This window comes from Haematobia irritans, chromosome 4, assembly GCF_050003625.1.
Source record: "Haematobia irritans isolate KBUSLIRL chromosome 4, ASM5000362v1, whole genome shotgun sequence".
NCBI lineage: Eukaryota > Metazoa > Arthropoda > Insecta > Diptera > Muscidae > Haematobia > Haematobia irritans.
The window spans coordinates 154,669,638-154,684,248 of NC_134400.1; the positions used below are offsets into that span (position 1 = coordinate 154,669,638).

The 14,611-nt window shown below is 34.4% G+C and overlaps 1 protein-coding gene across 1 annotated transcript; it reads left to right on the plus strand.

Moving 5' to 3' along the window:
- Nucleotides 1-274: 274 nt before the first annotated feature.
- On the plus strand, nt 275-4,970 carry yellow-g (L-dopachrome tautomerase yellow-g). Its single transcript, XM_075304272.1, has 3 exons — nt 275-285; nt 402-816; nt 4,539-4,970. Exons 1-3 carry the CDS (start codon nt 275-277, stop codon nt 4,665-4,667), a joined length of 555 nt encoding a protein of 184 aa, XP_075160387.1. The 3' UTR covers nt 4,668-4,970.
- The last annotated feature ends 9,641 nt before the right edge of the window (nt 4,971-14,611 follow it).

Genomic DNA, 14,611 nt, shown 5'->3' on the forward strand with positions numbered 1-14,611 from the left:
CATGAAGATCGATTTGGGTCTATATTAAATGTCCATTACTCGATTTTCGTTAATATGAGAAGTCGAATAGTTACTTTGAAAATTCGATTAGTCGAACTTGAAAATTACAAAAACTAAAGCAGATTTATTTGAACAAAACTGTGCATCGAATTTCAGGAAGAAAAAATTCTGATACGAACTAACAAATAATGGGTGGTAATATATAGTCCCATTATCAACGGTTTATGTTGAAAATAGCATCCTTTTTCGTATGTAAATTAAAGCATTACCAAGCATGTGCCTATCGTAAAGATTTCATCAGCAATAATTGAATACAATTAATTACAAACTTAAAAATGGCAACATTATTGAATCATTGAAGACCATCATGACCATGATAATTTATCTTTGTCTATTTGCAGTTATGTTGCAGATGCTGGCGCCCGCAGTATTCTGGTGTACGATATCACCGGTGCTAAATCATACCGCATTGTTTTACCCAAAGCTACATGTCCCACAAATGATGTCCTATACATAGCGCTAGCTGTTCAAGCTGATGGTACATCGACACTCTTCTTTAGCTATTTGAGCTCATCTCGCCTATATTCCATTAAGGGTGAATATTTACGTGTGGGTCAGGGTGCTGGCTCTATTGTGGATGTGGGTGGCAAACCGTATGGCAAACAAACTGTTCTACTGGGAGCTGATGGGGGCAGTTCACTGTTCTTCCGTTACAAAGGTGAAAATGACATCTACTTGTGGGACTCGGAGACATGCTTTAAACCATCAAATCTGCAGGAAGTCCAGCGTGGTGGTGATTGTCGTCTTTCGACGCAGGTATGTATTTATATAATTTACGGTGAGATAATTTAAATACAAGTTGAGCAAAAGAATATTGGGGTATACCGATAAGATTAACGATAGTAATCACATAACATATCTATTTCCATGAAATTGTAAAATACATGTATGCAGAATCGTGCCCCAGCAAAAAAAGCGTCGCCAAAAATGTACTGAAAATATTCTGTTTTGATCCGGAAGTGGTGCAAAATTGTCGCAGAAGCGATGAATTTAACATGGGCTTGTCCCTTTCAACAGCCATTGCACTGAATTTGCATCACTTCTTTAGGTGTGATCCGAATTCAATGTTTTGGATGTAAATAAAAAAATTCTGTGATATTTTGCACCACTTTGTAGATCTAAATTTTTTCGATACCATATCACATCCGTCAAATGTGTTGGAGGCTATATATAAAGGTTTGTCCCAAATACATACATTTAAATATCACTAGATCTGGACAGATTTTGATTGACTTGATATATACTTATTAGAAGTTTAGGAAAATTAGAGTAATTTTTACAATTTTCGACTAAGCAGTGGCGATTTTACAAGGAAAATGTTGGTATTTTGACCATTTTTGTCGAAATCAGAAAAACATATATATGGGAGCTATATTTAAATATGCACCTATTTCAACCAAATTTGGCATGCATAGCTGCAATTCTATTGCCTGTGCAAAATTTCAACTAAATCGGAGTTAAAAATTGGCCTCTGTGGTCATATGAGTGTAAATCGGGCGAAAGCTATATATGGGAGATATATCTAAATCTGAACCGATTTCAACCAAATTTGGCACGCATATCTACAATGCTAATTCTACTCCCTGTACAAAATTTCAACTAAATCGGAGCAAAAAATTGGCCTCTGTGGTCATATGAGTGTAAATCGGGCGAGAGCTATATATGGGCGCTATATCTAAATCTGAACCGATTTCAACCAAATTTGGCACGCATAGCTACAATGATGATTCTACTCCCTGTGCAAAATTTCAATTAAATCGGAGTAAAAGATTGGCCTCTGTGGTCATATGAGTGTAAATCTGGCGAGAGCTATATATGGGCGCTATATCTAAATCTGAACCGATTTCAATAAAATTTGGCACACTTGACTACACTACTAATTGTACTCCTAGTGCAAAATTTCAACCAAATTGGGGTAAAACTCTGGCTTCCGGGACCGTATTAGTCCAAATCGGGCGAAAGATATATATGGGAGCTATATCTAAATCTGAACCTATTTCAATAAAATTTGGTACACTTGACTATAGCACTACTTGTTCTTCTTGTGCAAAATTTTAAGCAAATTAGGGTAAAACTCTGGCTTCTGGGGCCATATAAGTCCATATCGGGCGAAATATATATATGGGAGCTATATCTAAATCTGAACCGATTTCTTCCAAAATCAATAGGGTTCTATTCTGAGCGAAAACACATACTTGTGCCAAATTTGAAGTCGATTGGACTAAAACTGCGACCTAGACTGGGATTACAAAAATGTGTCCACGGACAGACGGACATGGCTATATCGACTCAGGAGCCCACCCTGAGCATTTTTGCCAAAGACACCATGTGTCTATCTCGTCTCCTTCTGGGTGTTGCAAACATATGCACAACTTATAATACCCTGTTCCACAGTGTGGCGCAGGGTATAAAAATTAAAACAACATTTTTTTGGCTGCCCCATGGAAGACAAAACTTTCATAGGCGATATCGTCTTCTTATCGAGTTAGTGTCCCCGTTTGGGAACAAATGTTCCACTACCCGATAGTGTCCTCGAGGAGTCGAAACTGTGGCTTAACGAAGTAAAAAAAGCGATAGTTATTTTTTATACATTTTTTTTGCAAAATTTTTTCTGATGATCTTCCACATCGAACGTTGAAATCGAAACTTTCGTTTTAAAGTCAAAGGCTCTCCTTATACACAAGTGTTTCCGTTGTGCCACTTTTTTCAAGCCGTGATACTTTGTGTCACTAAATGTACTACTTTTAACATTTTCGTGCCACCATTTCGTCATACTGAGCCACTTTAAATTACATTTATTTACACTGTAGAACTTTTTATACATTGTGACCCCAAATGCCTTCAAGATTACGGATATGGTCGGTGTCTTAGCAAATAATCGAGTTTAATTTTCCAATACTATATTTATGAACAATTTTCCCTTTTGTGTCATAATATTCTCAGTGAACAAGTGGTCCGCCTAAAAGTATGCAAAGGAAACTAACCCTAATGTTAAATTTCAAAGAAAGGTTTTAAATGGAATTGAGATACAAATGATTGTTAGATTAGTGAGAATCTAAATTCAAAAAATCATTTCACAATTCTATATAAAATACTGATATAAAAGCGTTAAATGAAAAATTTTATCATTTTTTTTAAATGAGTGTGCCACCTATTATTGGTAGTGCAACTTTTTGTGCCACTTTTCTGAAATTCTCTACGGTAACGCTGCTCTGTGCTTTCCTCCATTGTTGGTTGAAAGTGGCATTTTACACACATATAGGTTAGGTTAATTTATGTGGTAGCCCGATGTATCACACTCACTTAGACTATTCAGTCCATTGTGATACCACAGTGGTGAACTTCTCTCTTATCACTGAGTGCTGCCCGATTCCATGTTAAGCTCAATGACAAGGACCTCCTTTTTATCGCCGAGTCCGAACGGCGTTCCTCATTCCAGTAAACCACTTAGAGAAGCTTTGAAACCCTCAGAAATGTCACCAGCATTACTGAGGTGGGATAATCCACCACTGAAAAACTTTTTGGTGTTCGGTCGTAGCAGGAATCGAACCCACGACCTTGTGTATGCAAGGCGGGCATGCTAACCATTGCACCACGGTGGCTCCCTTTACACACATATACTCTCAATGAAGTATTATTGAAAAATTAGCTATGTCGATTTAAGGAGTTTATTTTTTTCTGTTTGAAAAAAAAAACAGCTGTTAAACCCGCAAAGGAACAAAATATAAATCTATATATCTAGGGTTATACAAATGCCTTAAGCTTAGACAAAAACATCCCAAGTAAAAGGGATCGATCCAGAACATATGATATTCTGTGTATTAAACGATTTCAAATGGCCGTAACTTATATTAGCAGATTAGCATATAATATAATTCTCAAAGCAGTGATCATGGATTTTATGGGTTCAACAATTTTATTACACAAAATAATATACATCCAAATATTTCCAATTAGATTGTTGAATGAAACTGAAAACATATTTAATCCAAAACATTCAACACTCTACGGCGATTTTCAATTAAAATAGTAATTGGGTTTGGGACCAAAATTGAAAATTCTAAAGAAATTGATTATTTAATCCAATATATTTTTTATGTCTAATTAATTCTGTGAATCATAATATAATTTTCATGATTCAAGAGATTTTATTTAAAATATTAATTGGAAAACATTTTTTGTGTGGCTTATTGCAAATATTTTATTACATTAATAAAAATCTTCGTTGGCTCAATTTTTGGACAATTTAAATTAATAAAACATTTAGAATTAACAAATATCCTGGTATACCCCAATTTTAATCATCTTCACGACTATACAAGTTTTTGTTAAATTGTCCTTTTGCCTGTGAGCACAGGTAAATAATCAACTCAGCTTTCACAAAGGCAAAGATGAAAATTAAAGTTTCTTGCTTGCGAATGGAGGTTGTTCTCATGGTTCATTGTTATTGCACTTTCATATTCCATTTCCAATTACAGGTCCTTCCTGGTCATAAACGTTTCATGTGGGCTTTGGAAAGTAATTTTCATGATTTTATATCGGAACGTACTGGTTGCAATGGTGCTTCAATTATTCTTCATCCGGTGGTACGAGAATGTGATGACTAAATATGGCAACAATTCGCATTTGCAATTCGTAATTAAGAATACGTGAATAATTTTCAACACTCGCCATTCAGAAAGCAGCAATAACAACCTGCCACAATAAACATTGACTCGAACAGATGCAAACCACTTTGGCGAATATGGTGAGGCTGATGCACAAATTATATTGCCTACCATTTAAGTCAATTAATTTACATGTAATTATAGCATATTTTTAGTTGTCATAAGATAACTTTTATATCGTATATTAAGAATTGAGTTTTTATGCAGTAATTAATTATTTCGAATAAATAACTCTCAATTATATTCCTATTGTAAATACACATAGGTCGATAAGCCTTTATGGGTAAGTATAAAATTTTACTACATAATAGTTGTGTTCCTTTACTTTACTCATAGTAAAAAGTAGTAGAAGAGAGAAATGTTGCAATTCCTCTCAGAGTTCAAAATTTGTTAAATGTATAGGAACGAAAATATAGTAAACAAGTATATACGGCCGTAAGTTCGACTAGGCCGAATCTTATATACCCTCCACCATGGATTACGTAGAAACTTCTACTAAAGACTGTCATCCACAATCGAATTACTTGGGTTGCGGTAACACTTGCCGATGGCAAGATATCTTAAAAAATCCTTAACGCCGTCTTCTAAATAGTAAGTTAGTCCATACGGGGGATAACATATATTAAACAAAAAAAAGGCCGATTAAATACGTATATAATTCAGTTCGACAAAATTTTTTATAGAAATAAAATGTTAACTAAATTTTCTATATAAATAAAATTTTGATAAAATTTTCTATAGAAATAAAATTTTGACAAAATTTTCTATAGAAATAAAATTTTGACAAAATTTTCTACAGAAATAAAATTTTAACAAAATTTTCTACAGAAATAAAATTTTGACAAAACTTTCTATAGTAAAAAATTTTTGACAAAATTTTCCATAGAACTAAAATTTTTGTAGATTAGATTTGGCGATATGGACAAATTTTTGTGTGATTGGCCATTGGCCATAATAACTATAGACCGATATGGACCAATTTTTGCATGGCTGTTAGCGGCCATATACTAGCGCAATGTAACAAATTTCAACCGAATCGGATGAATTTTGCTCCTCCAAGAGGTTCCGGAGGTCAAATCTGGGGATCGATTTATATGGGCCTATATATAATTATGGACCGATATGGACCAATTTTTGCATGGTTGTTTGATACCATATACTAACACCACGTACCAAATTTTAACCGAATCGGATTAAATTTGCTCTTCCAAGAGGCTCCGGAGTTCAAATCTGGGGATCAGTTTATATGGGGTCTATATACATATAATTATAGACCGAAATGAACCAATTTTTGGATGGTTGTTAGAGACCATATACTAATACCACGTACCAAATTTCAACCGAATCGGATGAACTTTGCTCCTCTAAGAGGCTCCGGAGATCAAATCTGGGGATCGGTTTATATGGGGGCTATATATAATTATGGACCTATATGAACCAATTTTGGCTTGGTTGTTAGAGACCATATACTGACACTACATACCAAATTTCAACTGGATCGGATGAATTTTGCTCCTCTAAGAGGCTCCGGAGGTCAAAACTGGGGATCGGTTTATATGGGGGCTATATATACCCAGCAAAAAAAAATGGAAGTTGTTCCACAAACATTTCTTTTATAGCCCATCCCAAAATCCCCCATCGAGTTTCTTCAACTTCCGATGAAGCCTTTTTGGACAAGTCCACAAACATTTCTTCTAAAGCGCATCCCAGAATCCCCAACGAGTTTCTTCAACTTCCGATGCAGTCCTTTTGGACAACTGCACAAACATTTCTTCTAAAGCACATCTTGGGATCCCCCAATGATTTTTTTCTACTTACGATGCAGTTCTTCTGGACAAGTATTAGAAAGAAGGCAATCAGGCTATTTTAAGTGCAAATTTTGGACTATTAAATTAAAAAAAAAATAGAAAACTAATAAAAAATTGAAAATTAATAAAAAAGTAAAAAAATAATAATAAAGAAAAAAATACATTTCATCCCCGCTGGGATTTGAACCTGTGTCGTTTGACTTTTTCGCTTCCATGGAAGTTCTTTTGAGAAGATTTTGCAAATTACGAGAATTTTTTATTTTTTTTTTTTTTTTTTGTTGATTTTTAATGGAAAATATATGCCGAAAATTAAAAATAAAAAAGATGCATAACATTAAAAAAAATAATTTTTTAGAAAAATATTTGATACAAAAATTGCCGCTGGTGAGATTTGAACCTGCGTTTCTTATTTTTTCGTTCATACTAATAAAGAACTTCTCGAGAAGCAATTACAATGTTATTCCTTGGTGTCGTATTACGATCATATCACACACATTTGAATTGACCTTTCGACGCTTTATGTTCAATGGCGTTTGTGGCTGAGTGTGCTAAGGCGTTCTGTTATGGTGCCAGCAAACCCAGGTTCAACCCCTGGTCGGAGCGAAAAAGTTTTTCAAATTGTAAAAATTAGATAATAGGAAAATAATAGTGTACTAAAACATATGATCGAAAAAAAGTGAAATTGGTTGAAAAAATTTTTTGTTCGCTTTTTAAATTTCTTCATTCAAATTAACTTCCAGGGCACAACTTCTAAAGCAATGCAAAGGATCCAAAAAGGGAGTACTTCCGTCCTATGATAAGCCCGTGTAAAATTCATTGGAGTAGTCCAAGTTTGCACTACTTCCAGATCACATATTGGGGATCCAAACTACTTTTTTGGAAGCTCTTTTTTTGCTGGGTAATTATGGGCCCATATGGACCAATTTTTTTATTGTTGCTATAGACCATATTCTAACACCACATACCAAATTTTAACGGGATCGGATGAATTTTGCTCCTCCAAGAGGCTCCGGAGGTCAAATCTGGGGATCGGTTTATATGGGGGCTATATATAATTATGGACCGATATGGACCAATTTTAGAATGGTTGTTATAGACCATATACTAACACCACATACCAAATTTCAACCGGATTGGATGAAGTTTGCTCCTCCAAGAGGCTCTGCAAGCCAAATCTGGGGGTCGGTTTATATGGGGGCTATACGTAAAAGTGGACCGATATGGCCCATTTGCAATACCATCCGACCTACATCAATAACAACTACTTATGCCAAGTTTCAAGTCGATAGCTTGTTGCGTTCGGAAGTTAGCGTGATTTCAACAGACGCACGGACATGCTCAAATCGACTCCGAATTTCACCATGACCCAGAATATATATACTTTATGGGGTCTTAGACCAATATTTCGATGTGTTACGAATGGAATGACAAAGTTAATATACCCCCCATCCTATGGTGGAGGGTACAAAAATTGTTAAAAATGCCAAATAAACAAGAAAAGTCTAAAGTCGGGCGGGGCCGACTATATTATACCCTGCACCACTTTGTAGATCTAAATTTTCGATACCATATCACATCCGTGTTGGGGGCTATATATAAAGGTTTGTCCCAAATACATACTTTTAAATATCACTCGATCTCAACAGAATTTGATAGACTTCTACAAAATCTATAGACTCAAAATTTAAGTCGGCTAATGCACTAGGGTGGAACACAATGTTATTAAAAAAAAATATGGGAAACGTTTAAATCTGAAGCAATTTTAAGGAAACGTCAAAAAAGTTTATTTATGATTTATCGCTCGATATAAATGTATTAGAAGTTTAGGAAAATTAGAGTCATTTTTACAACCTTTCGACTAAGCAGTGGCGATTTAACAAGGAAAATGTTGGTATTTTGACCATTTTTGTCGAACTCAGAAAAACATATATATGGGAGCTATATCTAAATCTGAACCGATTTCAACCAAATTTGGCACGCATAGCAACAATGCTAATTCTACTCCCTGTGCAAAATTTCAACTAAATCGGAGTTAAAAATTGGCCTTTGTGGTCATATAAGTGTAAATCGGGCGACAGCTATATATGGGAGCTATATCTAAATCTGAACCGATTTCAACAAAATTTGGCACACATAGCTACAATGCTAATTCTACTCCCTGTGCAAAATTTCAACTAAATCGGAGCAAAAAATTGGCCTCTGTGGTCATTTGAGTGTAAATCGGGCGAAAGCTATATATGGCAGCTATATCTAAATCTGAACCGATTTCAACCAAATTTGGCACACATCGCTACAATGCTAATTATACTCCCTGTGCAAAATTTCAACTAAATCGGAGCAAAAAATTGGCCTCTGTGGTCATTTGAGTGTAAATCGGGCGAAGCTATATATGGGAGCTATATCTAAATCTGAACCGATTTCCACCAAATTTGACACACATACCTATAATGCTAATTCTACTCCCTGTGCAAAATTTCAACCAAATCGAAGCAAACAATTGGCCTCTGTGGGCAAATGCGTGTAAATCGGGCGAAAGCTATATATGGGAGCTATATCTAAATCTGAACCGATTTGGATGATATTTTGCAAGTTTTTCGAGACTCATAAAATATTCGGATGTACGGAATTTGAGGAAGATTGGTTGATATACACGCCAACTATGACCAGATCGGTGAAAAATATATATCAGCTATATCTAAATCTGAACCGATTTTTTCCAAAATCAATAGGGATCGTCTTTGAGCCGAAACAGGACCCTATACCAAATTTTAGGACAATCGAACTAAAACTGCGAGCTGTACTTTGCACACAAAAAAACATCAACAGACAGACGGACGGACAGACAGACAGACAGACAGACGGACATAGCTAAATCGATTCAGAATTTAATTCTAAGACGATCGGTATGCTAAACGATGGGTCTCAGACTTTTCCTTCTTGTCGTTACATACAAATGCACAAACTTATTATACCCTGTACCACAGTAGTGGTGAAGGGTATAAAAACTAAAAACTAGCGTTTACATGCTTATTTTTGAAGTTAAGTACATCTGCTTACGTAGCATTTAAATTCCTTTTGGGGAGTGTGCAAAGTACTTCGAAGTTATGTTGGGCAAGAATCTAGACTATAAGTTCAGTATACACTGAAAAAAAAGCATGCCCGGTTCCAAAGATTTTGTCTTTACTTTAAAAATTTTGGTATTGATTCTGAGCCAAAGAAGCGAAGCTTGTATTCTTCGCTTATTCGCTTATTATAGGGTATTTTTAAGACACAATTCTCTTTTAAATTTGGGTTTTGTGTACTTGCTTCTAGGAAGCAAATTTTAAATTTTCGTTTTTTCAGCTTTTTTTCTTCATATGCTATCAAAGTCCTTTAAAAAAACGAGTTAACGACAACTTTATTTTCCAAATTCAGACTCGACTTCCAGTAGAAATTATGCTTTGTTTCAAGTAGAAAACGTCTTTAAAATAAAGTGTTGAAAAGCATGTCCTATATTTGAACGCTTTTTTGGTTTGTAGTCAAGAGCCAAAAATACAACAAATTTAAAGACAATTTCATTAAATATAAGGAATTTTTCTGAATTATTAAAGTCAAGTTGACCTTAGCCCAAAAATTTTTTCTTTCATGTTATGATACCCATTTTTAAGTGAAATCACTTAATTATAAGGACAATACGACTGCATTGAAAAGTTTATCGACTTTTGGACAAGGAAAAAACTTTATATTAGAGAAACGTGTCTTCTATGCTAAGCAAAAATTGCATTTGTATTTTAAAGACATCAAATCTTTGACCTCAGGACAATATTTTTTTCAGTGTACTTTGCCCCTCCCCCCTATATAACGAGAACATAAAAGTATTGAAGTACACAGATGATGTGTCACTAGCAGTGAGAGGAAAATTCCTGGTTACAATTAGAGATATAAAACAAAGAGTCCTTCGGATAATTGGGAAATGTGTTGGGGAGAAAGGTGTGGGACGAAATCCTGCAAACTAGAACATGTTGGTAGTCAAAAAGTTCTGCGAAAAAATGTTTGAAATGTGCGACATTAGTCCCACACTAAGAAAGTGCTAAAATTTGAATCATTTTTTACAAAGGGTAATATGTCGTTGATTTTCCGGTCAGCTGATCAGCTGCTGTCCAATATTTTTTCTACAATAGAAAATTTTCTACAATTTTTCTACAAAGTTAATTTTTTTTTTCAATTAATAAATTTTAATCAAAATATCAATTAACTTTTTAATCAAGATAGAAACATTAAATTAATTAAGTCAATGATTGAAAATTTTAAAAATTTTAATTAAAAAATTAATCGATACAATTAACTTTTTAATCTAACTCGGAAGACTAAGTCAATTAAAACAAGTGATGGAATTTTTAATTTTTAACTAAAAATTTTTTTTTCAAACAATCAATTTTTTTAATCAAACTAAAAACACTAAGTCAGTTAAGAAAGTAATTGAAAATAGTTACGTCTTTAATGAAAAAATTAATTGAGTTTTGCAATCACCATCAATTAAATTTTTATACCCTTCACCACTACTGTCGTACAGGGTATAATAAGTTTGTGCATTTGTATGTAACGCCAAGAAGGAGTAATCATAGACCAACCTTTTAGTATACGGATCGGCTTACAATTAAATTCTGAGTCGATTTAGCGATGTCCGTCTGTCTGTCTGTCTGTCCGTCCGTCTGTCTGTCTGTTGATGTATTTTTGTGTGCAAAGTACAGCTCGCAGTCCGATTGTCCTAAAATTTGGTATAGGGTCCTGTTTCGGCTCAAAGACGATCCCTATTGATTTTGGAAAAAATCGGTTCAGATTTAGATATAGCTGCCATATATATTTTTCACCGATCTGGTCATAATTGGCATGTATATCAACCGATCTTCCTCAAATTCCGTACATCCGAATATTTTATGGGTCTCGAAAAACTTGCAAAATATCAGCCAAATCGGTTCAGATTTAGATATAGCTCCCATATATAGCTTTCGCCCGATTTACACTCATTTGCCCACATATGCCAATTTTTTGCTCCGATTTAGTTGAAATTTTGCATAGGGAGTAGAATTAGCATTGTTGCCATGTGTGCCAAATTTGGTTGAAATCGGTTCAGATTTGGATATATCTCCCATATATAGCTTTCGCCCGATTTACACTCATATGACCACAGAGGCCAATTTTTAACTCCGATTTAGTTGAAATTTTGCACAGGGAGTAGAATTAGTATTGTAACTATGCGTGCCAAATTTGGTTGAAATCGGTTCAGATTTAGATATATCTCCCATATATAGCTTTCGCCCGATTTACACTCATATGACCACAGAGACCAATTTTTAACTCCGATTTACTTGAAATTTTGCACAGGTAGTAGAATTAGCATTGTAACTATGCGTGCCAAATTTGGTTGAAATCGGTTCAGATTTGGATATATCTCCCATATTAGCTTTCTCCCGATTTACACTCATATGACCACAGAGGCCAATTTTTAACTCCGATTTAGTTGAAATTTTGCACAGGGAGTAGAATTAGCATTGTAGCTATGCGTGCCAAATTTGGTTGAAATCGGTTCAGATTTAGATATATCTCCCATATATAGCTTTCGCCCGATTTACACTCATATGACCACAGAGGCAAACTTTTAATTCCGATTAAGTTGAAATTTTGCACAGAGAGTAGAATTAGCATTGTTGCTATGCGTGCCAAATTTGGTTGAAATCGGTACAGATTTAGATATAGCTCCCATTTATGTTTTTCTGATTTCGACAAAAATGGTCAAAATACCAACATTTTCCTTGTAAAATCGCCACTGCTTAGTCCAAAAGTTGTAAAAATGACTCTAATTTTCCTAAACTTCTAATACAAATATAGCGAGCGATAAATCATGAATAAACTTTTGCGAAGTTTCCTTAAAATTGCTTCAGATTTAAATGTTTCCCATATTTATACCCTTCACCACTACTGTGGTACAGGGTATAATAAGTTTGTGCATTTGTATGTAACGCCAAGAAGGAGTAATCATAGACCAACCTTTTAGTATACGGATCGGCTTAGAATTAAATTCTGAGTCGATTTAGCGATGTCCGTCTGTCTGTCCGTCTCTCTGTCTGTCTGTTGATTTATTTTTGTGTGCAAAGTACAGCTCGAAGTTTTAGTCCGATTGTCCTAAAATTTGGTATAGGATCCTGTTTCGGCTCAAAGACGATCCCCATTGATTTTGGAAAAAATCGGTTCAGATTTAGATATAGCTGCCATATATATTTTTCACCGATCTGGTCATAATTGGCATGTATATCAACCGATCTTCCTCAAATTCCGTACATTCGAATATCAGCCAAATCGGTTCAGATTTAGATATAGCTCCCATATGTAGCTTTCCCCCCATTTACACTCATTTGCCCACAGAGGCCAATTTTTTGCTCCGATTTAGTTGAAATTTTGCATAGGGAGTAGAATTAGCATTGTAGCTATGTGTGCCAAATTTGGTTGAAATCGGTTCAGATTTAGATATATCTCCCATATATATCGTTCGCCCGATTTACACTCATGTGACCACAGAGGCCAATTTTTAATTCCGATTTAGTTGAAATTTTGCACAGGGAGTAGAATTAGCATTGTAGCTATGCGTGCCAAATTTGGTTGAAATCGGTCCAGATTTAGATATAGCTCCCATATATATGTTTTTCTGATTTCGACAAAAATGGTCAAAATACCAACATTTGCCTTGTAAAATCGCCACTGCTTAGTCGAAAAGTTGTAAAAATGACTCTAATTTTCCTAAACTTCTAATACATATATATCGAGCGATAAATCATAAATAAACTTTTGCGAAGTTTCCTTAAAATTGCTTCAGATTTAAATGTTTCCCATGTTTTTTTACTAACATTGTGTTCCTCCCTAGTGCATTAGCCGACTTAAATTTTGAGTCTATAGATTTTGTAGAAGTCTATCAAATTCTGTCCAGATCAAGTGATATTTAAATTTTTGTATTTGGGACAAACCTTTACATATAGCCCCCAACACATTTGACGGATGTGATATGGTATCGAAAATTTAGATCTACAAAGTGGTGCAGGGTATAATATAGTCGGCCCCGCCCGACTTAAAGCTTTCCTTACTTGTTTTTAATTGAATCAATTAAAAATAAATTGAAATTTGCTAAAGAAATCAATTAATTTTCTAATCAAGTATTTTTTAATGTCTTATTAAAACTGTGATTGATACTATCATTTTCGTAATTGAAGACATTTCAATTAAAAAATAATTTTATCAATTAAGTTCTGGATTGAATCAGAAAAAAACATTTTTGGTGTGTACACACCGAAAATTTTCTTCGTAAAAAGAATGAAAAATTTCGTTAAAAGTACGAAATTTGTCATTATTTTACAACCAAAGAAATTTTTCATTAAAAGTACGAAATATTTCGTTCTTTTTACAAAGAAAAGTTCTTCCAAATTTTTCGTAGTTTGTAAGAAAAAGCTTCGTACTTTTTATGAAAAAGTTTATGAAACTTTTTTTATGAAATAATAATTTAGTAGTGTAGTCAAGTGTGCCAAATTTTATTTGAAATTTGAAATCGGTTCAGATTAAGATATAGCTCCCATATATATCGTTCGCCCGATTTACACTTATATGCCCACAGTGGCCAATCTTTTACTCCGATTTAATTGAAATTTTGCACAGGGAGTAGAATTAGCATTGTAGCTATGCGTGCCAAATTTGGTTGAAATCGGTTCAGATTTAGATATATCTTTCGCCCGATTTACACTCATATGATCACAAAGGCCAATTTTTAACTCCGATTTAGTTGAAATTTTGCGCAGGGAGTAGAATTAGCATTGTAGCTATGCGTGCCAAATTTGGTTGAAATCGATTCAGATTTAGATATAGCTCCCATATATATGTTTTTCTGATTTCGACAAAAGTGGTCAAAATACCAACATTTTCCTTGTAAAATCGTCACTGCTTAGTCGAAAAGTTGTAAAAATGACTCTAGTTTTCCTAAACTTCTAATACATATATATCGAGCGATAAATCATAAATAAACTTTTGCGAAGTTTCCTTAAAATTGCTTGAGAT